The sequence below is a fragment of the Narcine bancroftii genome, chromosome 5 (genome assembly GCF_036971445.1).
Source record: "Narcine bancroftii isolate sNarBan1 chromosome 5, sNarBan1.hap1, whole genome shotgun sequence".
Classification (NCBI taxonomy): Eukaryota; Metazoa; Chordata; class Chondrichthyes; order Torpediniformes; family Narcinidae; genus Narcine; species Narcine bancroftii.
The window spans coordinates 56,594,122-56,620,803 of record NC_091473.1 but is presented as its reverse complement, the minus strand read 5'-3'; the positions used below and the strand labels follow the sequence as shown (position 1 = coordinate 56,620,803).

The 26,682-nt window shown below is 38.9% G+C and overlaps 1 protein-coding gene across 11 annotated transcripts in view; it reads left to right on the top strand.

The window, feature by feature from the left end:
- LOC138763404 (acyl-CoA-binding domain-containing protein 6-like) overlaps positions 1–26,682 on the top strand; it is a 552,989-nt gene that overhangs the window by 341,863 nt on the left and 184,444 nt on the right. For all 11 annotated transcript variants that reach the window (XM_069937486.1, XM_069937482.1, XM_069937485.1 and 8 more), the window contains 2 exons: positions 10,625–10,730; positions 17,999–18,088. In XM_069937486.1, coding sequence (XP_069793587.1) covers positions 10,625–10,730; positions 17,999–18,088 — 196 coding nt within the window. The remainder of the gene's footprint in view (positions 1–10,624; positions 10,731–17,998; positions 18,089–26,682) is intronic.

The window sequence follows — 26,682 nt, the reverse complement described above, 5'->3', positions numbered from 1 at the left end:
GATTTGCAGGCCATCACATAAAGGCAAAAAAAATTTTCACTTGCCTAATAAAACAACAGCAAAGGTCTTAGAATATTTCACATCATAAGAAATCCTCCATCACTCTGGTCATAAACTCTTCTTGCTGCTAGCTTTGGGTCGAAAATGAAGAGGCTTGAATTCCAGCACCATTAAGTTTAAGAACAGATTTTTTTCCAATGGTGATCCGCTCTTGCATACCCTAACCATAAACTACTGTGGGATCACAAAACAATCTCTCAGGACTATGGAAGTGCTATTATTTTTCATGCACTAACTGTAAATGTGAATATTTATTGCCTGTCTTTTATTTGATGATTCTTTCTGTACTAGAATAACTTGATGGTAACTATTGAAGTCATTGAGTCATACAGAGTGGAAACAGGCCCTCGGTCCAACTTGTGCACTTGTGTTTGTGTTTTTTTTTAACAAAAAGTACCTGTTTGGTTGCAGCAAGTAAGAATTTTTTGTGCTTATGCACATTATACTTATGTGTATGACAATAAACTCATAACATTGTCATAAATGTAGTCTAATATCACATGACCTGACTTGTTGAGTGTTACAAAGAGTGTGCGTTTAGAAATACTTAAATATATAGGTAGAAAGGGCAATCAAAATAAATTTGTTGAAGGTAGATTTTATTTGAAACATGTATATTTCAAATATTTATTGAATAGTTAAAAATTTAGTATGTGTCTTGTTACGAGCCCAGAGGACCCCAAAACCCAGCAGCAATAGGTATTCACCAAGACAAATGGTTACTTAAACAAAAGTTGCTTTTAATTATCTTTAAACATGAAAATAGAATCAAACTTTAACTTATCACTATTGACTTACTTAATGTAACTTAACCCCCTTCTAATTCTAAGTGCACGTTGATATAATGTGTGTGTAAGTTCAGAAAAGTTCTTTGGTTCACAGCCCAATCCCACTTCTCAATCCTCCAAGTTCACTAGTTGCAGGCAATTCTTATACTGTGCATAGAATTTAACATTTATAAAGTTCACCAGGCTTTGGTGCTTGAAAGAATAATGATTACAGCTCAGGAAGGTTCTTGTCAGTTTTCAGAGAGAAATTTGTTGTACATTTACTTCCATCAGCCACTTCAGTGTCTTGTTGAAGAAAGTTGCCCTAACAGGGTTCTCTAGATGATAACCTCTTTCTTTCAAGTCACCACAGAGTTCTTTCTTGTTTTCCTTATTCCAAGTGAAACATTAGGCAGCCAGTCCTCTCCTCTTGCATGAACCACAAGGGCTTTGACCAGGAAGTCTCCCAAATGGGCTTTCCATAACCTTGTCCTGTTTCAGTCCCATTTGCTGTCTGCTGGCTGTAACACTGTACAAGTGATCTCTGTGTCTCTCCCTCTCTGTGAGAGAAAGCCTGTTTGACTCTCTCTGCTTGTAAAACCACATGGCCCTCTTAGAACAACAAGCTCTCTTCCAGACAGTCTGCGGCTCCACAAGATCATTCATCTGTTGTCTTTTGTAAACAACAGTCCATTAGTAAAGTGTCTTAAGCACTCTTTAAAGCTCTTGCAAAGGTTGTGGAGCTGATATGTCTAGCATGGGGCAGAGCTCCAGTACTTTAAATAAGATCTGTTTTAAAGTGTTCATATGTGACCTACACTAATAAACCTTTCCTAATTTATCTCCCAAAAACATTTCTATATACTCTGTTATAGTCTGGAAATCTATTTAATATGTTTTGTAACCCTAACTCTAACCCTGTTAGAATTTGGATATAATAATTGTGGAGTGTGATTATAAAAGGAAAAAGCAGAATGGATCCAATTTTTGTTCTTCAAATGGAATTAAAGAATTGTTTATAATATAATACTGATTGAAGGAGTTGGATGTCTATTGCTTTTGCTAATGTGCACACGTAAATATTTATGCAAACCAATGTTTTAACAAGAAGAAAATGGTTTGATAATTGAAAGCAGTGGGTTTCTCCAATGTCCAGCATTTAGCCAATAAGGGGTGCAGTGATCTCCGGGGACTTTAGATCAGTTGTCAGAATGAATGGACAGATGCCAGTTCGTGCATGGAAAAAGGAATGGAATATTAGGCTGAAGGTCAGATGAAGTAGAGTTGAAGTATATTGAGGTGCAGCACAAACAAAAGTAAAAGACCCATTGCAGTCCTGCAAAATTCTACAGTGTAGATAAGACATTAAGAAAATGGAAATATAAAGATCGTCAATGCCAGGAGGGAACTGAAGGGTGTTGAGGAATAGAATTCTGTAGTGAAAATATTTTAATTATTTGAAACTTGGGATATATACATCAGGAATAAAAATAGAAACAGAACAACAAAAATGGTACTGAGATTTTTGTGTTTCGTGTTTGGTACTATCCTACAGGGATTTATGTTTTTCCATGTTTATGTAAAAGTTATTTGGTAGAATGAGCCTACATAGGCCTCTGAGCTATTTTCATTTTTACAAGAGCTTGCCTGAGGTTCCTTTTGTTAATATGTAGTAATGAAGCAAAACCCTGCATTTTATCGCTTCACTTGTCAACACCCAAGGGAAAAAATGTGGCAATAATAAGAGGATACCCAATAGTAAATAAACAAAATTGAGTGCATGTTTTCCTTGTTTTTTTTTAAAGTTAACAATCTACAAACATGTTTATTAGTTGTTTGAAAGCAGCAATTTGTACTTGCATAATGAATAATTCTTGATTGATCACAAAAAGGCTGATCATGGTGTAGGAGAGCAGATATGCTGCTTATGTTTCCCTTAAACATTTCATCTTACACCCTTAACCCATGTCCTCTTGTTCTTGTCTCACCAACCTCAGTGGAAAAACCTTGCTTATATTTACTCTATATCCCTCATTATTTTGTATCCTTCTATCAAATTTCCCCTCATTCTGTAATGCTCCAAGGAATAAAATCATAACTTATTTAATCTTTCTCAATAACTCAGATTCTCAAGTCCCATCATCATCCTTGTAAATTTTCTGTTCTCTTTCAGACATAGATATATTTCCTGTAGGTAGGTGACCAAAATTGCACATAATCTTCTAAATGTGGCCTCACAAATGTCTTTGCAACTTCAGCATACCATCCAAACTCCTGTACTCAGAATTTTGATTTATAGCCAATGTTCCTAAAGCCCTGTTTACAACCCTTTCTCTGACACCACTTTCAAGGGATTACTTAGCTGTATTCCCAAATCCTACTGCTCCACTGCACTCCTCAGTACCCTACTATTTATCATGTGAGTCCTATGCTGGTTTGTCCTTCCAAAGTATAACACCTCACATTGGTTTGATTTAAATTCTGTCTGCTATTTTGCAACCCATTTTTCCTGCTGGTCCAGATCCTACTGCAAACTTTGAAAACATTCCTCATTGACAACTACACCCCTAATCTTTGTGTCATATGAAAAATTGCTGATCTAGTTTACCATGCTATCATCCAGATCATTAATATAGATGACAAACAACAATGGATCCAGCACCAATCCCTGAGGCACACGTCTAGTCACAGGCTTCCCATAAGGAACAATTGTCCACTATCACTCCCTGGCTTTTCAGCAAAGCCAATGTCTAATCCAATTTACTTCTTCATCCTAAATACCGAGCAACTAAACCTTCTTGACAAAGCTTCCATGAAGGCCCTTGTCAAAGGCTTTACTATAGTTCCTTCATCAACTTTCCTGCTAACCTCCTTGAATAACACTAAGATTATTTAGACAGGCTACCATGCACAAAGCCATGTTGACTATCCTTAATCAGATCAAAGAATTGTGTATCCAGTCTCTTAGAATATCTTCCAGTCACTTCTTTTCTTTGGCTTGGCTTCGCGGACGAAGATTTAAGGAGGGGGTAAATGTCCACGTCAGCTGCAGGCTTGTTTGTGGCTGACAAGTCTGATGCGGGACAGGCAGACACGGTTGCAGCGGTTGCAGGGGAAAATTGGTGGGCTGGGGTTGGGTGTTGGGTTTTTCCTCCTTTGCCTTTTGTCAGTGAGGTGGGCTCTGCGGTCTTCTTCAAAGGAGGTTGCTGCCCGCCAAACTGTGAGGCGCCAAGATGCACGGTTTGAGGCGATATCAGCCCACTGGCGGTGGTCAATGTGGCAGGCACCAAGAGATTTCTTTAGGCAGTCCTTGTACCTTTTCTTTGGTGCACCTCTGTCACGGTGGCCAGTGGAGAGCTCGCCATATAACACGATCTTGGGAAGGCGATGGTCCTCCATTCTGGAGACGTGACCCACCCAGCGCAGCTGGATCTTCAGCAGCGTGGACTCGATGCTGTCGACCTCTGCCATCTCGAGTACTTCGACGTTAGGGATGAAAGCGCTCCAATGAATGTTGAGGATGGAGCGGAGACAACGCTGGTGGAAGCGTTCTAGGAGCCGTAGGTGATGCCGGTACTTACCCACTACTTAAAGGGTCCAATGATCAAGTGTGCATTAATAGGTGGGGTGGGATCAAACCTTGATTGGCAGATGGTGTGTCTTCTGACCAGGTAATAAGCACTGCTGTCACATGACTGCCACAACCCTCCACAATACAAGCACCTAGAGGAAACCTATGTAGTCACAAGAATAACATGTCATACAAATATCAACTGAGGAGAGAATTGCATCCAGGTCACTGTTTTTTCTGAGGAAGTAGCTGTGCCACTATTGCACCTGGCAAAATCCTTGTGGTATTTTTTTTTCAAGTATTTTTTGGCTCCCTTTTCAAACATAAAGTAATCTTCTACCATACTTGGTTCAGCTGTGTGCTTTCTCCATAGCTTCGAAGAGTATTACTGCTTTTCTAGATAGGACACTTGAAATAAAAGCATTAGGCTGGAGATAAATAAATGTTGCTATTGTTTGTATTTTCGTTATGGTGTGATTTTTTTTTCAGTTACTGGAATGCATGAGTGCTAGTCCTCAGAGTTGCTATGTGTACAAGTTGATAGGAAAGGGGAAAACATTTTTTTATATTTTAATTAAATCCTTGGTCAGCAAAATAAATCACCTCTATAAACACCTCAATCAAAATGGGGATTTTTAAAATGAAACTAACGTTGACGATAGCCAATAAATTGGGAGAGGTCTCCACCTGATAGCAAATAAAGTACATTTTGTTCAGAGAAAATACGATAAGCTCCAAAACTATGGATCTTATTTTGCCTGAAATATAGAAAATATATTTGGAATATTCAGGAATAACTTTCCTAGAGGAATGAGGAGTAATTAAAAGTATTTAACATATAAAACTCCATATCAAAAGTTATACAAGGTATTGAAAAAACTTGTTTATGTTGTTTATTAAAGCTGAAATAATGATTGTGATGAATATGTTATCGCACAGTGCTCTGTCACTCCCAGTGCAGAGCACTATGGTGATTGGGCTCATGTTTACACCTGCAATTCCCACATGGGGAGATTCAATCACTGCAGAGCCATGTGGGAGTCAAAGAGGAGAGGAAAAAAGAAACAGGAGTTACTTCAGCCTACGAGATGGAATTAGTTGGGGAATTTGATGGAGCTCTACCAGTCACTTGCTCGAAGCAGTTTTCATTTCATCCTTGACTAATGGGTTGAAAATTAATTCAAGGGATTATTTTTTTGGACATTGTTGGTGTACTGTTAAGGGTGGAGAGGGAGGGAAAATGAGTGTATTTATAATTTATCTAACTTGGTATTTTTGTAATGAGTTCATGTGAGGTTGAAAGATGGGATTATTTGATAATGCCATTTATTCTGCTGTTTTGACTTTACTGAGTCCCCTTCACATTGATGCCTACACAATAAAAATGAAGAGCATCTCCAAGAAGATGATTGCAGTATTCAATCTTTATTGAGTAAATGGACTCATTAACAGAGATTGTAAGAGAGGCTTGTGAGCCAGGAATGGTGATTTAGTAAATGGAGCAGAAAGGAGAGCAACATTTACTTTTAAAAGGTGATGAAAAGCTGAAGTTTTAAAAGGTGGTTCCCTGACAAAACAAGAATAATGCAAGTAATTCTAGTGAAATAGGAGGGAAGTGTGAGAGTTTATTGTCATATATATAAGTACTGATGCACCAAAATTCTATTTGCTGCTGACATGCAGCTACTTAAGATGCAAAAACTATAATAGTACAAATTAAATTACCACACTATGTCATGAAACAGAAAAAGAAATAATAAATGATAGTTAAATAAGTATTCACAGATGCAGTTACTACAAAAAAAATGGATGCTTCACTAGTGTAGACAGATCTTTTGATGGTTGTGGAATATTTTATGGTTAGGGTTAAGGTCACGTAAGGGTCAAGAGCCTGATACCTGTGGGTTAAAAAAAGCTGCTTTTCAGCCTAGAGGTACCAAACTTCAGACTTCTGTACCTTCTACATAAAGCTAACAGCGAAAGAGGTTGCAACCAGGGTGATAGAGATGCTTTATGATGGCTGCCTTTTTAAGGCGCTGCTTTACATCTGGGAAGTAGTTGAGTTGGATCCAAGGATTCTAATATTTATCTATTTATCTTATTTTTTAAATTTCTTCCTTGCAAGGTGAACAATAGCATTTACTTTTGCTTTCTTTGACATAATATCAATTAAGCCCTCATTTTTGTACCACCAGCATTGTCGTGTAAGCATTAGTTTTCCAGACCTACATATTTCACAATGTGCCAAGAAATATTAGTCTCCTGATACAAGTCTCAGCCAACATGGGCAAATTTTCATTCTTCTCTGCTACCCTTTCCTGTGGGGCCCCACAAGGGTCTACTCTGGGTCCCATTCTCTTGTCCTTACAAATGCTTCCCCTTGGCCTTATCATCCAAAAACACGGCATCGCCTTCCACTGCTACGTTGATGATACTCAGCTCCATCTCCCCTGAAGCCCAATGATCAAGCAAAAATAACCAGCCTCAATGACTGTCTGGGAGGACATAAAATGCTGGATGGCTTAAAATTTCCTGCAGTTAAACAAAGGCAAATCCGAGATCATCCAACTTCACCAAAATAACTTATCCATCTAATAACTTATCCATCTTCACCAAACCACACGTCAAATCCCTTGGTGTGATATTCAATTCCACCTTCAGGTTTGACAAACAAAACTGTGGAACAACAGTCCTCCCTACATCAAATCAGCCCCTTCCTTTAACTCTTCTAAATCCAGATTGAAGTTGTATTTTTACTTGCAAGGACTTTGAGGTGATTGTTGATTACAACCATGTTGTATGTACAATTCTGAACCTCGAGTACCCATTTTACACTGCACTTTAAACAGCTGGTTAAGTTGAGATGTAATTTATCATCTGTACAGCACTTAAGTCAATGTGAGTTGTTTTAAATGTGCTATAAAAATAAACGAATCTAAACAACTGATCGTCATGGCCTGTGAGCGAGTGATATTTTGAGAATAGAAGAGCTTCATATTCCCACTATGAACATGCTTAAAAATCTTCCTGGTGAAACTATCTAAACTGGAGGTGAGAGGAAAAGTCAAGATGGTGGAAAATTAAACACAGACAAACCTGGAAAAAAAACACTGCAGGCCAGTTAATATCTGTGGGGAGAATGGAGTTAATATAATTCCTCAAAAGATTTGATTGTATTGCTGAAGAATGGGTTACTTATAGAAATAACTTAAAATATTTTTTAATTGTGTGCAAACAGGCATCTTTATCACTGTCTATCAGTTACTGAACAAATATAAGGAGCTTATCATCTATTTATTTTGTGAGTGGAACCTATGCCTGCATTCCATCGTTGATTTTCTCAGTGAATAGCTGAGCTAATTGTACATGGTCCTGGGCTTGATTGGATTTTTTAGTGGTTGCTTGCACTCAGCTGAGGTGGGATTTAAACCCACCTCAATCCTTCAATCTTTTTCGCAGACCTCACGTCCACTGATTGTGTTGTAACTTAACTTGGACTCCACACTGTTTCATCATTGATTCCTGCAGCCAACTGGTCCCTGGGACCAGTCTTAACTAATCCACTCAGTCTTTGTGATGGGCTGGTTAGTTACTCTGACAGACAGATGAACTGTTTTGGCAGCTCATCCTAATTTATCAGGGATGGAGGGCTATTTAGACATTACACAGACTATCGAATACTTTGCCACACAGCTCCCCATCCCCCTCTAATCTTTTCAGGAATTGACATCTGGGTGCAAAAGGGAATAAACTCAGTTATCAATTTATTCAACTTGCAAGAAGCGTCTGGCCATAAAATAATTAAAAAGCTGTGAATCGGCTGTGACTTGTGCCTTGGAGACCCTCCCCACACCCTCATCCATTCTCCACTTTATTATGAATAAAATCACACTTGTGGTGATAGATAATGTTCACACATTGCAATTAGACAGTGGCAGTGACAGGGGAGAAGAGATGTGCTCAGTTAATGAGCTTTCTTGCAGCTTTTGCACAGTAGCCTCTGAAGTAGGGAAGTGATTAAAGCAGAATGATAATTATAGATTAGTGAAAATTTCTCCCAGGGGAAGTCTCAACATAAACAATAACTACTGCAGGAATCCTATGTGGACTCACTTTTGAACATGTTCAGCTCATGTGTCATCTTTTAGCAGCGTCACCTTAGTAGTAGTATAAGCTTCCTTCATCAGTTATTCATGCTAATGTTCATAGATGTTTTTCCCTGCTACATTTTCCCTCTGATAAATGGATGTATGGAGTAACACGAGGTTGCTTTAGTCTTTTACGTGCTGCTTTCCAACAGACTCTAACCATGACACCATGTCATGTTGTCAGGATCCAAATTGTTTAAACTTGTGTCTTTGCACCATAACCAGATGCAAACCAGTACTAAATTTACATATAATTTGATATTATTTGTACCTTTTCAACTCTTTGAATGTTATGAAATGACTTGTGCTATGACAAGATAGAATAAGAAATATGAAATAGAACATGTAAACAAATTACATTGTGGTAACAAGAAGTGTTATCAAGTTACTCATTCCACCCCTGCAAAGATCAGTTGTAATTAAAATTGGATCTTAAAGTACTATGTGGATAAGTTTAATTACTGTAGTAATTATGTCTTTTACCTTTCTCTTTCTACCACTAACAATCAATGGATCATCTGGCATTCAAAAAATAATATTGGTGAATTGAATTGTATGACACCACTTAAGAACAACATTACAAAGTTCCTCAGTTATAAGTTACACACAGAGAATATACAAGTGCCTATATTACTGAACAACAGTCCACAGACAGCTTAGATCCCTCCATGGAAAATCTTGAATATTAATTCAAAAAATCTTGAAAAATTGTGAGCACTAGTGACACTGAAATGGATCTTGTGATCCATCGTTCTTTCCAAGAAAGGGAATCTGTTGGTCCTGGCCTACACACGTTTCCAATTCCACACTCTTAATACAATGCTGTAACATATGAAAGCTTGATACTAACTGTTTCATTCTTGGAGCATCTCAATGAATAATTGTGTTACATCTCAGGAACAAACTAAAGAAAAGTGAGAGCTTCTGACATTGTCCTTGAATGCTCTCCTTGCCATTTTATCAATCTGCTGATTTATTCTGCAAACTAGAGAGAATTTACATTTATGTATTGCCAAATAGCTGAAACCACTGCCAAGAATTTTATTCTTTTATGTCTTTTCACTTGTTGGTTTGAGGAATTTACTGTATGTTTCATTCAATCAAGCATCCAAGACAGAGGTTGTTGAGCGACCTGATCTCTTTCATTTGTGTGAAGGTTTTGAGTTTGTTTTCCACTTCCTTGAATTTGTAAAGGAGCTTTTCATTTTAGTGATTAAAAATAGATTGCAATTAGTGTACAGTCATTTTGGTATTGTTTTGTATTCCACAATCCCAGGGTGCAGTAATGTGATACATCTATCTCGTGACAAGTATCCTCAGCAATTAATTTCTATTGACTCGGGTCCAAGGTGGTAAAATCTAAGATTGACATATGCTTCCCTCTGAAAGGCAAGCCATCCATATTGATGGTTATTAGGTCAATCTTTTTCACTTGAAGTAGAGTAAAAATAAATACCCTCAGATGTTCACTGATCCAGCTGGTCTTTTTTCAAAGCATGTTAACCTCATTATATAACTCAAGAACCATAACACTGGCAGCATTAAATTGACATTGACTTTCAAATGTTCATTCGATAATTGGAACCTCCATGTGGAGAACAAACATAATTTTAAGAACGGCCGCATGTTACAGAAAGGTTATTGTCGATGAGCGAAATGTATATGTCTTCAACTGGTGTCGTATTTTAGTGAAGATCAGAAGAAGTTGGTTTAAATTCTCATTTTAGCCTTGGTGCTCTGAATAATGCAGTACCCACAATATAGTTCAGTGGACTGCTTGTTTAGACTGACTTAAAGATTGTGCCTTGGAGCTCCAGCCCAGAATCTTTTGGTGCACAGTTAATTGTGTGCCCTTGTAACTTATTTTACGTGAGTTATAAATTACTAGAACTGTAAGATGAATATAGTATTTTCAAAGGATTTTGGGCAAAAGTGAAAATTGAATGGGGTCTTTTTGGTTTTCTCCAGACAAATGAAGTTGCTAAAATACACTTCTGTCTTCCGTCTCATCATTTTGTGGTCTCTCTTGAGCTTTTATACCGCCTGTATTAAAATATTTTATTTCTGTCATTTTGCAGGGAAGAAGACAAAACAATATTTGATCATTGCAGAGAGAACAACATTGATCATATTTTAAAAGCCCTTGTATCTCAGAATGTGGATGTTAACCTAAAGGATGAGGAGGTGTGTACTTCAGTGATAGTTTCTCAATTCATTGCATACTTTTATCTCCATTTTATAATAACTATTCTGTTAATATATTTAAATTCTCAATATTAGCACATTTGTTAGAAATTCACATTAAAATGTTGATATGTTGTTTTTAATTTGGCAAGACTAGAGTACACATTCCTGTATTATAACATTAGCAAACAATTCAGCATTAAAATAATTAACTTTGCACTAATGCCAATCTTTCCCTTGGTACGTGAAGGGAAAAATTCCACTGAAGTAGTAAAATTCTGAACTGAAAAGTATTCGTAGGTTGAGGCAATATAGTGTCCTCAACCACTGCATTATTGAACCAAGGTCCAATATACAGTACATTGGATCTTTGCAGGTCAAGCAGCATCAAAGGGACAAAAAGAATTGTCAAAGGTTCAGGACAGAAATCTTCATCAAGACAAGCCTAATGAATGCTACTCAACATACTGAGTTCCTCCAACAGGTTGTTTGTTTCTCCATATGTTCCCATCGCTTTTTCATTGTTTGAAGGTTATTCTGGGATTTTTCTAATGATTGATTTATGAATTATACATTTTTGTTTATTTAAATAGGAAAGCAACATTGTTAATTTCAATCTGTTGATTTTTGAATTTACATAATCCCTCTACTTGTTTTTAATTACTTCCTCACAAAGGAAACAAATCACACATCCATTCATTATTTCAACTGCTCTGAACTAGAAAATCTGGATCAATTCTTAAAACTTTTGAAAGATGCTTTGAGCCCACTCTGTCCTTGCTTCTAGGTGAAATTTGTTTAAATTCTAGCTACCTACCCATGAAGGATATGTAGTTGCTCTAATATTTGTTATTTGTGAACTGAATAGAGCTTCAGTTAAATTTGTACCAAAATTAATTGACCAAATTTTAATAAACTGCACAATACACAGACTTTCTGCAACGATAGAATGCATAACATGTTGCTTTAATACCATTGGTAATTAAAGGACAGTAAACCAGTTTACCACTATAACTTGAAAGCACACCAAAATATGTGGCTCAATTGTATTTTTTTAATGGCTTGCTGATCAAGTGTAACTGGCAATTTCAGAGCAGATATTCGGGAATGGTGATTGGATTATTATCCAGAAGCTGAAAGGGCATGAGCAGTAGAGGGCAGTACACTGTTGCAGCAAATCAAAGCAATTTAACGTGACTCCACTCATCTCACCATCCTCAACATTTAAAAAGAATAAAATATGTCACACACTTGAACAACTGCAATCCTTATACATTCATGGATTGAGACATGTAGAATTCAGTAGGGTTCATTTAAAAACACAGATCAAATATCTGCCTTTTCAACCAGAACGGTTCTCCTGGCATTTGATGTAATTTCAGCAATTGCTTAGATTTTGCATCATGCTGTGATATTGAAATTGTGTTTTTCAGTCAGTAAAACGTGGTGCATGATGTTCAATGAGGGATAAATCCTTCCTTAGATAAATTTGTATATATGTTTGTACATTAGATAACATTTGAGCTTCTGTGTTTGAATTGGTAGCTCGACTTTTGGTTCAGCGTAAGATGTCCTGAAAATGTAATGGTTTGTGACAGATGATCTCCAAGATATGTCAATAAGAATTCTCAACCACAAATAAAATTATTATTCACAATTAACCAGCAAAACCTGCAATTGACTAAGCTTTTGCATAATCAGAATTTTTAAACTGAGGGGTGTGTGGCCATGTGAAGGACTTAGACAGATGTGTTTTGGTTGAGCTCTCTGTGAAGAGTACTAAATAGATGGTCAAAACTTGAAAATCAAGAAAATGGATAAAGCTAGTATGAAGAAGCCAAGGTAGCCGAGAACAAAGACTGAAGAACCTACTATTCAACTGGGAATATAGGGTGAAAGTCTGAAAGGGAGCTGTGCAAAAATGGCGACGGGGCCAGCAAAATCAGGTAAAACTGGGGAGTCAGGTCAGGAATTGAACATCATCCTGGGAAAAAAAATGAGATTTTAAGTAACCAATTCATAAGCGTTGAAATGGTGATGAGAGATGTGATGGAGAAAATGACCTAAATAAAAGAGATTGCAGAAGACCTGATGGAGAGAATGGGTTGAGCAGAGATTGAACCGACAAAAATGCATGAAAAGCTTGAGACTTCAAAATAAAAAAAAGCCAAAGAATGGGAGATGGATAAGCAACGATTGCTGGACAAAATTGACTAAATGGAGAACTTTAGTCGACGGAATAATGTCCGAATCATTGGACTGGAAGAAGGATTAGAGGGAAGAGACCCAGTGAATCTTTTTCAAAAATGGATCCCACGGGTGTTGGGAGAAGGCAAATTTTGAGAAAAACTGCATATCGAGAGAGCTCACCGAACACTTGGACCCAAGAGTCCAAGACCAGTTCTAGTGAGACTTTTAAGCTACCAAGAATGGGAGATAATTCTGGAAGCAACATATGATTACTCTAAGCAGAATAATGGCTCACCCAAGGTTGATCATGAAAAGAAACTTTTTTTTTTCAAGATTTTAGCCTGATCTTGATTAAACAAATAAAAAAATTGAAGATGTGAAAAGACAATTACATGCTTAAAAACTTGAAATACTCAATGATATATCCTGCGACTTTGAGGGTCGAAGTAGTAGAAAGGAACAGATGATTTTTCAAGACCAAGAACAAAGTGGAAAACTTTCTGCAAAGTTTGGATTTTTTAAAAAAAAGTTAAGGTTATCGAGGGAGATGATTATGAAAATATTTATAATAGAACTAAATAAAAGTATTAAAAGCTGTATTTTTAAATTTTTTTGTTAAACTGTCTTGTATTTATTGTTTAAAAGTAGAGTGTAGAAATCTCATGGAGAGCTCAGTAAAGAGAAAATTCTGAGAAAAGTGGTAGCAGGGTGGAGACATTGGTCGAAGGGGGAGAATGGTGCCTGGAAAGGAGTAACAAAAAAAGATGATACTAGAGGGAGGTTCTTTTCCTAGAGAGATTCCACAGGCTTCTGTCGCAGGCTTTCGGAGCTCTGTATATATGTCACCATTGAGACAGGGACATTGTGTGTTTATCTTAAAGGTAAAGGATCACTATTATTTAAAGGTAAAAGAGATTTTACTGTTTAAAAAATATTGTTTTAAAGAAGAAAATGGATAGAGCATTAAAATTTATTAGTTTTAATGTTTATGGAATTAACAAACTGTTAAGAGAGAATGAGTCTTGGCATGCCTATAAAAAAAAATTAAAGGCAGATGTAATCTTTTTACAAAAACAAAATCTGACCAAATTGGAACATGCAAAATTAAAGAGGATGGGTGGGGCAATTAATATCATTTGGATAAACACCAAGAGGTGTAGCGATTTTAATTAATAAAAATATTGTAGCGAGTGGTACAGTGAATAAAGCACAACAGAAGCTGTCTGTGAGATGAACCAACAGAACTGTTTAATGGAATTTTCAAGAATTAAGATTCAATTTATTGTCATAGTAATAAAGCAGTGTCCTATTACATGAAATTCCCTATTGCCTGCTGCAAGGCAGACAGATTCGCCACAGGCAGAAATTGCTGAGGCTCCTCTTACATTTCTTATAATAAGAGAGAGAAAAGCAAAGGAGAGTCCCCCCCAGAGTCACTGAGTGTCCATAGATTCACCTCCAGTGCTTCTGCAGGCTCCACAGCTACCCAGAGTCCTCTCCAAATAATTGGCAACCCGAGCTCCAGATCTGAACCTCCGACATAGTCAGGGACCCTTTGGTGCCCTTGGAACCTCCTTGCATCCCGTTTCCGATACCTAGTACCCCTCCGGCCAGTTTGAGCCAGTCTCAAGCAGTCCATAGCCCAGCACGAGTCGTCCAACAGCAGCCTGTAGTTTCCATGGGTTCCTCGCCTTGAGTTGCCAACAGCCCACCTCAGATCTCCCTCACTGGTTCACCTCCATGGTTACAGTCCCATCCCTTCTGCTTCTCCTTCTCAGACGGGTTGGTCTTCCCATTTTCTGCTGCCCTGCTCCAATTCTCCCCCAGAGTCTGTACCCACCACCCCCCCCCCCCACTGTGGCAGCTGCCAATTAATAGGCACCACCATCTTGAGCGCATACCCCAGGGTCGCAGGATCTCAAATAAAAACCACCTTCAGCTACCTCAATGGGCCATTCAAAGCCCATGCAGAGCTGATGGCAGTCAACTGAGTGGCTGGACCTCCCGGGAGCACTGCATCTCTGCTCCCTGTAGGTCCACACCACCGGTAGTGATGCTGATACAGCAGCGCCGCCACCTTCATCATTCACAGGAGTTTTAATAATTACAGTTGGCACGCTGTCATAATCGCCTCCCAGAGTTTTTTGTGTCCCCCAGCCACCAGGAACTCCTGATCCTGTGGGGGGGCCCCACAACTACAGATGTTGGTTTGATAATGGAGTGGCGTGATTCACCCCCCCCCCCACAACCCCACAGGAACCGGAGTTCGGAAGTGACACTACAGTCTCACCTATACAGCTAGTAGGGGCTGGAGGACGCCCCCTGTGCCGGGGGCATGCCACCTGTACCAGCTAATCTAGGTTCACATGTGCTGGCTTAAGGTGACCTACGAAAACCGTTTCTTGCCTGCCGTCAATGTCTATAACAAATGTGGAGCCATCATTCTGTACCACCTTGAAAGGACCTTCATATGGCCATAGCAATGGCGTCCTGTGCGCATTCCTGTGCAGGAAATCATAAAGGCAGTCCTTGAGCTCAGCCGGAATGTAAGAAGTTGTAGACCCATGCCAGGTGGCACCAGAGTACCCACCTTCTCCTTTAAGTATGTGAGTTCAGAAGTGGGAGATTTCTATTGCACATAGGCTGCCGGAATGTGGTGGTGTACTCAATGTTTAGTTTGGGCCATTGAGAACTGTGGAGTTATAATGCTGGGGAATTCCATTTGGATTTTGGTGTATTCACTGTCTGAGAGCGTCACTGAATAGAGGCGTGGTGTGGGCAATGCCATGGGGTACAAGGCGAGATAGTTGAAAGTCTTACAATTAACTCGGCGGCAATCTTTGAGATCTACTAGAAGGGAGTGTGCTCGCAAAAAATCAGCTCCCAAGAGTGGCTGTGGTACATCAGCAATGGTGAAGGACCAGCTGAACCGCAACGAGCTGAAATTGAATGGAATTGTCCGTGACCCGTATGTCTGGATGCTGCCTTTGTTGGCGGCCCTGAGAGGAGGGTCCTTCTTTCCTGAACGTGTGTCTGGGCCAGAGGAGGCAAACATGCTAACCTCTGGGCTGTCACTGCCACTACCAACAACTTTGGTGTTTTCTGGATGTGTGCAGGGTGGATGGCAATGGTGGTCTGCAGCTCCCCATCTCTGATGGTAATAGCACCACTGCTCTCTATGCTGCATCCGGTCGAGTCTGACACTGCACCACTATCCAGAGTGGGCAGAGTTCATGCCCTTTGCCAAGATACCACTATGTGCCCAACCAAAAGTTTACCATGCTTCTTAGCATGCCACAACTCATCAGCAAGGGCTGCTAACTGATGGGGGTCATTAAAGTTTTTGTCTGCAAGCAGCAAACGTATGTCTTCTGGCATTTCCTCGTGGAAAAGTTGCTTCAAAAGCATTCAGGGCTTGTGTCTGTCCATGAGCGTCACCATCTCATTCACTCATTCAGAAGGAGTGCGGTCACCCAGGCTGTCCATATGGAGATGTCGTGCTGCCCTGTTGTGTCGGGAAGGGTCGGAAATATGTATGAGCAGAACTTTGATGACTTCATACTTGTCGTTGCCTGGAGACCGGCATAATATGCCCTGCGGTGTCTTGGTCCAGCAATGCAATGGCATAGTATTTTGTTGCAACAGCTGTAATCTGACGTAGATAGTACTGGGCCTTGGCCTGCTTGAACTAGAACCTGTGGCTGTGAGGTCCAAAATACTGGAAGTTTGAACACAACAGCATTCTGCAGAATCATGAATGTTTATGAATATTTATACCCCAAATTATGATAATAGTCTTTTTTTAAATACTGCAGGGGAAGGTAAAATATATTAATTGGAGGAGATTTCAATTTGTTTAGATCCAATATTGGATAAATCAGTGAAATCGTATATCAATTAAATTTAAATCCTTCATAAATGATAGTGTCGTTTTTGCAGCTTTCGCCCTTGAAGCCTCAAAAACGACACTATCATTTATGAAGGATTTAAATCTAATTGATATATGGAGGCAGCTCAACCCCTTAAAAAGAGACTATTTGTTCTACTTAAGGGTACATGACTCATACAAGGATTGACTTGTTTTAAATTTCTACGCAATTACAAAGTAGAGTGGTAAAAATGAAGTATTTGGCAAGACTTTTATCAGACCACTCGCTATTAACATTAACTACCATGATAATGGAAAAGCAAGAAAGTGTGTACAGAGACCGCTTTAATGTTATATTATTAAAAAAGAAATGATTTTTGTGAATTTATTAAGAGACAGATAGAAATATTTTGTGAAAGCAATTTTCTTTCCACTGACAACAGTTTTCTAATATGGGATATGCTTAAAGCATATTTGAGGGACAAATTATTTCTTACCCTAAAAATCAAAAGAGGGGCTTAGAAGGTCTAGAGAAGGATGTAACAAAATTGGAAAAAGTAAATCAGATATCAGGAACATAAGAAAAAAATATAGAATATTAGAGAACAAAAATATACAACATATAGAACAGAAAAAATGATATTTTAAAAATAATTACGAACTAGGAGAACGGGCACACAGTGTTATCTTGGCATGTTAAAGCAGAGGAGTTATCCAGAATGATAAATGCCACAGGAACAGAAGCTGATACTATAACATAAAATCAAAATGAAATAAATAATATGTTTAAACAATACTATATGAAACTAGTAGGAGATAAAAACAAGATGGAAGAATTTTTAACAAATGTTGAACTTCCTCAACTAGAAGAAAGAAAAAAAAAGATGATTTAAATGCTCCTTTTACAAGGACTCAAGCCTGAAATGTTGGTTATACGTTTATACCAACCTACTATGGACACTGTTGGACCTGCTGTGTTTCTCCAGCACTTTTGTATATTGATTACAACTACAACACCTGCAGACTTCCTTGTTTCAATTTGAATTATATTTTTTGAAAAAAAATATTTCCAGATATCAAGAGCACTTCATCTTAAAGATCACTCAGTCTCTCGTCATTTGCAGATATTGTTTGTCTTTTTTCTCTCAGAAAAGCAGATGAGTTTGCATGAAGTACCTGCAAATAAACATGTGTTGGTTTCCTTCCCTAGGGCCGAGCATTACTCCATTGGGCATGTGACAGAGGGCACAAAGAGCTGGTTAGGATTTTGCTGCAACAAAAAGCCGAAATCAATGATCAGGTAAATTGAGATGGTTCATTTATATTATTGCTTGTAATAGCAATTTGTACAATGATTTATCTGCTTTTGGAAGGAAGTATGAAATATTATTTGGTCTAAAAAAAAATCTTGTATTTATATCACAAGAGACAGTACAACATGCTCTGTGACCTCATATATAGGATTTCATAACATTAGACTGAAACAGGCCATACTGATGTTTATGCTCCACCTGAATTCCTTTTGTTTTTTCCTCCATGTCTATCAGTGAAAACCTGTGTTCTCTTCTCCCCTGATATCTTTGTCCAGCCTCCCATTAAATGTATCCAGGTGACTCTCACTTAACAATCCATTGGGTCATGGAAATTCATCCTCAAAGGATTCACAATTTACTACTCAGAAATTTGAGTTGCTGAGTACAATTTTCTCTCACAGAATTTATGCTGGAGGAAAAAAGTAAATAAATCAACATGAAATGTAACTTTCTCAACAACTTGCTCAAAACGTACCGGGGGTTGTAAGATAATCGGGTGGCATGAGCTGAAATGGCCTGTTACTGTTCTCTCTCCCAGACCCCCTCATTTTGGGGTGCAGGGGTCACCTGTACTCTTTGCTTTAACTTTACTTGGTTGTTGGTTCCAAATTCTCATTGTTATATGAATCTGCACTCCTGTTCTGTTACTGCAGAGCAATTCCATGAAATATTTTTTCTTTGGCTTGGCTTCGCGGACGAAGATTTATGGAGGGGGTAAAAAAGTCCACGTCAGCTGCAGGCTCGTTTGTGGCTGACAAGTCCGATGCGGGACAGGCAGACACGATTGCAGCGGTTGCAAGGGAAAATTGGTTGGTTGGGGTTGGGTGTTGGGTTTTTCCTCCTTTGCCTTTTGTCAGTGAGGTGGGCTCTGCGGTCTTCTTCAAAGGAGGTTGCTGCCCGCCAAACTGTGAGGCGCCAAGATGCACGTGCCATGAAATATACTTTATAAGCAAATATGCAATTAGGATTCAAAGGACAATGTGATATTTTGTGAAAAGTTTTTGGCATTTTCCACCCTCATTTTAGTTTTTCCACTGATAAACACAGCTTTTTCATAAAGAAATCCTTGGTTTATTTCAGCTTGAAATAAAAATAGATGTGGAGATTATATGGTGTCAATAATGGTGAACTGTTGAGTTTGTTTCCCCTCTGGGGTAAATATATCACATTAGTACAGGCTTTGGAAATTAATACATTAATAAACCCCTCATGGGTCCAGCACCTTACTTGTTGATATTTCCATTTTCCCAAGAGACAAGTTAGAGACAGCAAGTCTCATAACTGAAAATTTTAAAAGCACATTTCAAATAACTGGTATAAAAACACCCAGCACTTTGCCTTGAATTTTAAAAATTTAGGCATACAACACAGTAACAGCCATTTCGGCCCATGAGCCCGTGCCACCCAATTTCATCCAATTAACCTACAATCCCCTTATGTTTTGAGCAGTGGGAGAAAACCGGAACCCCCCCCCCCATGGAAAATGCATGCAAACATGGGGAGAATGTACAAACTCCTCACAGGCAGAGCGGGATTCAAACCCCATGTCCCAATCGCTGGCGTTCTAAGGGCATTGCGCTAACCGTGCCGCCCCTAATGGGACTATACCAGCATTGTTACAAACACTGAACCAGCAGTTTTCAATATTTAGTAACTATGAGAATTGAATTTTCAGGTGAAACTTGTGGGAAACAACATTTTTATCTTAGTGAAACAATAATTACATTCTAGTTGTTCCCAGAATAAGCCAGAATTAGTATGCCCATCAACCAGGAGGGACTTGTTCCCACAGAAGTAATCTTCTTGTATAATTGTGATTTGATGAGAGATGACATTTCATTGGTGTCCAGATATTTTATTTGCTATTGTAGAATATATGATAATAGAGTGATATATACATTCAGATGAGCATAAAGAATTTAATTTATTTCCCATTTTCATTTTGTTATTGTCATTGTAATTACAATGGTTCATTTGAGTTGGAAAACATGATTATCTTGGAAATGGTTTCCTTTGGCTCATTTGTTTAGGTGAACTGCTTTGTTCTTCTGATGTTGAAACTTGCCTATTACATTGCAGGACAGCTTTCAAAACAATCTGACCTGTTGCCAAATGATTGCACTGTTTCACATCATCTTAGACAGTCACTCAAAGTTAAATATTAGTTGCTTTCACTCATGCTTTGAGCTGGTTGTATCCTAACTGCATACGCTAATGTGGATGAGACAGATGTTTGACTGAACGGGTGGGCAGGCAGATTGGGATATGATGCTCTCTGTCCACAGTTTTCCCTTGATGTCATGTCTTCCTGAATTCTCTGCTTTGAATGAATGAGGGACAAAGAAAAAGCTGGAGGGACACTGCTAGTCAGGAAGCATTCATGGATAGAAATGGTCAGTCATTGTTTCAGGTCGAAATCCTTTATCAAACGTAGATAAAGGTTTGCAACCTGAAATGTTGACTGACCATTTCTATGTGTAGGTGCTGCCTGACCCACTGAATCCCTCTGCTTCCCCTTGTTTGTTCAATTTTCCAGTGTATGCTATTTCTCAGAAGTTCCAGTGAGCTTATTAACAAACTGCATATTTTTAAAGGAGGCTTTGAAAGCAGCCTTGAAACATTTTCTCCATACTTGTGGAAATCTCTGGTCAGGGTTGCTTCAGGGGCCTGACGTCGGGAATGCAGATGTAGATTATGGCTTCTTTGGCTTGGCTTCGCGGACGAAGATTTATGGAGGGGGTAAAAAGTCCACGTCAGCTGCAGACTCGTTTGTGGCTGACAAGTCCGATGCGGGACAGGCAGACACGATTGCAGCGGTTGCAGGGGAAAATTGGTTGGTTGGGGATGGGTGTTGGGTTTTTCCTCCTTTGCCTTTTGTCAGTGAGGTAGGCTCTGCGGTCTTCTTCAAAGGAGGTTGCTGCCCGCCAAACTGTGAGGCGCCAAGATGCACGGTTTGAGGCGATATCAGCCCACTGGCGGTGGTCAATGTGGCAGGCACCAAGAGATTTCTTTAGGCAGTCCTTGTACCTTTTCTTTGGTGCACCTCTGTCACGGTGGCCAGTGGAGAGCTCGCCATATAACACGATCTTGGGAAGGCGATGGTCCTCCATTCTGGAGACGTGACCCATCCAGCGCAGCTGGATCTTCAGCAGCGTGGACTCGATGCTGTCAACCTCTGCCATCTCGAGTACTTCGACGTTAGGGATGTAAGCGCTCCAATGGATGTTGAGGATGGAGCGGAGACAACGCTGGTGGAAGCGTTCTAGGAGCCGTAGGTGGTGCCGGTAGAGGACCCATGATTCGGAGCCGAACAGGAGTGTGGGTATGACAACGGCTCTGTATACGCTTATCTTTGTGAGGTTTTTCAGTTGGTTGTTTTTCCAGACTCTTTTGTGTAGTCTTCCAAAGGCGCTATTTGCCTTGGCGAGTCTGTTGTCTATCTCATTGTCGATCCTTGCATCTGATGAAATGGTGCAGCCGAGATAGGTAAACTGGTTGACCGTTTTGAGAACAAATGCAGAGAACAAAACAAAGGACTCTACATCACCTTTGTTGACCTCACCAAAGCCTTCGACACCGTGAGCAGGAAAGGGCTTTGGCAAATACTAGAGCGCATCGGATGTCCCCCAAAGTTCCTCAACATGATTATCCAACTGCACGAAAACCAACAAGGTCGGGTCAGATACAGCAATGAGCTCTCTGAACCCTTCTCCATTAACAATGGCGTGAAGCAAGGCTGTGTTCTGGCACCAACCCTTTCAATCTAGATTATGGCTATGTCTTTGCTAAACATTTTAGCCAGGGCAAAATTGCTGACATTCATTTGCTTTATTCTGCCCCTGAATTCAGAAGATTTTGTGGAGAGATTGTTGATGATTAGGTTTAGGGTTTTTGGGGTGCCTGTGAGGTAGACTTTATCTCTCAAGTAAACATTAGGAAGGAGGTCACTGTTGACAGGGAGCCATGTGCTTAGTGGAGACACACACGAGACTGCAGACGTGGAATCTAAAGCTAAACACAATCTGCTGGAGGAACTCAGCAATCCAAACAGGAGAAAAAGGATGGACCTTTAATGCACAAGCCCCACATTTTTGTCAAATTATCGCCCTCATGAAGGCTTTTGGTCTGAAATTTCGGGTATTCTTTTTCTACTTGACCTACTGAGTTCCTCTGGCAGATTGGGTTGACTGTGTGTTTAAAGCTGTGTTTGAAGTTATGATCTTCAAAACCTATTCCTCAGAGGCCAAATGCTTGCTGGAATAACAGATGTGAATTTTTTCATCAGTGTCTATCTTCACTGAAAGGTTGGAAAGTTAATTTATAAATGGCTACTGAAATTGTGTGGATAACTTTCTATTTAGTGCCTCTAACTCCACCTTTGTTTGGCAATTGCACAATAAAAACAAAGACTTGCTTTTATGTCCTGCAGGCTTTCCAAAACTCTTGATAATTCTTCACCCTTTTGTGATGTTTCGTCTCCATCCTTCACAATAGGAAACACTAATTTCTCACAAAATGCAATCTGATTTTGACCAGATAACCATTAGTGATGTTTTTGAGTGAGAGGTGGTGGCCAGGCCATTTAGGATAAATCTGCCATTTTTCTGAACAGAACTGCCGTATTTTTACAAACCAGGTACCTTCCATGCTTTATATGCATGTACATATAAATAAAAGAATATTTTTACACATTGAAAGAACACACACAATTAATAGTGGGCATGTGAAAATTGAACTGGTAATTTATAGCAAGCTTGGGAATATTAGTGAGCATGGGAATATAATAGCAAAATTGAAAGAACACACAACTCATAGCGGCTGTGGGAAAAAATGCACACCAATTTATTAGCGAGCATGGGAATATTATCACAAGATCACAAGACAAAGGAACAGAAGCAGGCCACTAGGCCCATCGAGTCTGTTCCTTAAGCATGAGAATGTAATAGCAGCACTGAAAGAATGGGCACAATTTATAGCGGGTGTGGGAAATTTTGATTTTGGGAATATCTCTTTGTACAAAAGGTATTCCTATAAACAGGTCATTCTGGCTAACTGCACCTTATCAATATTAATTGCCCAGACCCATCCCTGAGGGAGGAGATTAACATATCAAGTGCCTCTGACTTGAGACATTAGAATTAAAATCCTGCTTTAACTCTGAAGCCAGCCTGTCTTCGATCTATCCTTTCCAAAGCATGTTAATGTGTGGCAGCAGGATATTATCTACATAATGGACAATTGACATCTCTGGGGGAAGTTGAATGAGTGTTAATTGTGGCAGATTAACTCTGGCAAATTCTGGTATGCGCTTTGTTCTTGGTGTCATTTAAATGCAAATTGCTTTTTTGCCAGAGTCGGAATTTAGAATACTACGCCCGCGTGTTATATGGATGTGCACGTTATACAAAAATATTTTTACACAATTTATGATTTTCTGCACATTATACGCATCTGCGTGTTATATGAATGAAAATACGGTACAAGTGCTTTTGCTCTTGCACAATTTGGAAAACATTTGACCCCATTTTAAGGTTGTCTAACAAATTGTGCTCAGATCATTCAGCACTCCATCAATACTAGACAAAGATGTCAGCCTTGATTTTTGTGCACAAGTCTCTGAACTAGGAGCTCAGCATATAACTTTCTGACTGAACCAGTGTAAGCAACTGACGGGCTTGGATGAATATGTACCTTTCACTAATTGGAATTAAACATTAACAGATTCTTGGTGCAGAATCCTGTGCTTTAAATGGACCAATTGTCCTGATACTTATCTTTCACTTGACTTAAGTAATCTGAACTTGTTTCTTCTTGTCCTGACACATCTCAAACTACTGATATCTTCTGTTTTCTTTCAATTATTTTCTGTTTCCTGCTCGGATGAATATTGTTCATCTTTACTTCATCTTCTCTTGTACCTCAACCAGTTATCCCTACAAAAGTCATACCAGTCAGAAGCACTTGTGCCATTTGTAACCAAATTTAAATAGAAGGTCTCCATTTGAGGATGAAGTCCTCAAATTTGAAACTGTGTCACAAGGAGCTCCATAAGATGTACTACATTGGAATGCCAACTTGATATAAATGCTTATTCAACTAATTTTGCCCCATTACTGTTTAAACACTTTTGTTAAAAAGGAAGGATAAAATTTAGGTTGATTTGGAAGTGGCTCGTGAACAAGGGGATAAGTTACCTGCATGAAATTCTCTTATATTTTGAGCGGGATTTCCTTCACACCTCTTGGATTTAGGTTTTGTAATTGGGAGGCATTTGACTAAGCATTGTTTTTTCTGTGAGTGTGAGAGATGAAACCTTGTTAAATATTCCTTGCCGTACAAATGCAATGATCTGGATGGAATCGGGTCACATTCCAGCGCTGGTTACAGCTGGGGAAGTGGGTATTATCCACAATTATCACATCGACCAATTACTCTGATAAGAATGTTGAATTGGACAATGCTATTAACTCTTTTGTTAGCATTTAAGCCCTCTTTACAAATTATGCTGTGTTGAAACTCCTGGGAACAATATAGAACATTTCAAATGGTGTCCTTCTTCCATTTCTTTGTCAGGGGAAGAAGACTGGGAAAAAAAAATTGAGATTTAAATGTAATTTTGTAGATAATAAATGCATTTCATTATTAACACCTTGAGACAATTTATTTTTGTCATGTCATGTGGTCAGAGGATTTAGAGTCAAGTTATGTTTTCTCTGATATTACCTTAATTTAAAAAAAAATCCTTTATTTCCATGCAGCGCTTCACATTAACAATAACATATTGCACATTCTAATGCCAATTAAAAGTCTTGTTTCTTTGTGACTGAGAACTTCACTTTGCAATGCCTCAAATAGAATGAAATCTTTAAAAGAAATACTCATTACAGCTGAAGGTAGTATTTGAGTTTGTAAATGAATCCATTTTAATTTGGTCTCTTAACAACATAAGAAATAGAAGCAGGAGTAGTCCATCTGTCCTGTTGAGCCCGTTCCATCATTCAATATGATCATGGTTGATCTTGCCACGGGCTCAGCTCCATCTACCTGCCTTTCCCCCATAACCCTTAATTCACCTACTATGCAGAAATTTATCTAACTGTGTCTGAAATATATTTAATGAGGCAGCCTCCATTACTTCCTTAGGCAGAGAATTCCACACATTTATTGCTCTCTGGGAAGAGCAGTCCCTGTTCACCTCAGTCTGAAATCTACTCCCTTGAATCTTTCGGCTATATTCTAGCCTCACCTACCAGTGGAAACAACTTCCCTGCCTCTATTTATTTATTCTTTTCAGAATATTATTTGTTTCTGCAAGATCCCCCATCATTCTTCTGAATTCCAGTGATCCAATCTCTCCTCACAGTCTAACCCCCTCATCTCAAGAACCTGGTGAGCCTCCTCTGCACTGTTTCCAAAGCTAGTTTATCTTTCTCAAGCAAAGAACTGCACATAGTACTCCAGATATGGCCTCACCAATAACCTGCGCAGTTGCAGCAGAATCTCTTTGCACATAAATTCAATCCCTCAGCAAGGAAGGCCAACATTCCATTTGCCCTTTGCAAACCAACCATTTGCAAATAATGCACAAGCACTAATTATGCTTGTTGACCTTCTGCACAACAACATACTACAATCCTTCATCATGTAAATAATAATCTGATTTTTCTTTAGCCATCCAAAGTTAATACCAACGTTGTACTCAACCTGCCAGTCCCTTGCCCACTCACAAAACCCATCTATATCTTTCTGCAGACTCTCCACATGCAAAATTTGCTTTTTCAGTCAATTTAGTATCATCAGAAAACTTGGATATCCTGCGCTGCGGGGCTAGCGCAGACCCCCTGCAACATTCCACGTACCAACCAGAGAAGTACAAGTTTAATCCAACTCTTTGCCTTCTATTGGTTAACTAATTCTCTATCCATCCTCTTGCATTACCTCCAATTCCATACACCCTTAACTTATGAATGTTTTTTTTGTGTTGAACCTTATGGATATCCAAGTGCACAGCATCCATCTGTTTACCTCTATCCACTGAACATGTTATAGCCTCAACAAATTCCAGTAAATTTGTCAAACAGAAACTGTCTTTCCTGAATCCATGCATTTTCTGCCTGATGTTGAGGTCATATCTATCTTCTGTTGTTTCAAGTTTCAAGCTGCAATCTGCAAGGTTTGCTTAATAAATTTAACAATTGTTAAAAATGGGTCTGGAGTTATCCCGAAAACTTGAACAATAATGGATGCAAGTTTCAAAATAATTTTATCTGTGAAATTTGGGTGAAGGACTTTCCCCGATCATTCCCATTTAAATGATGACAAATGTACTTTTGGTAAAATGATTTTTTTTCTTTGTATGAAGTGATGTTTTTAATTTCTCTCAATGAAATATGTTAGAGGGCATGACCAATAAGATTAACTGCCACGGTTCTTTTTTTTTCTCCACAGTATTTTGAAATGTACTATTTTCTGTGCTGATATACTGAGTTGTAAAAACTTATTTTTGCAATAGAGATTGAAATACAATGAGTTTTGCTTCGAGAAAGCATTTTTAATCTTTCAGTTTACAACTGGTCTTGAA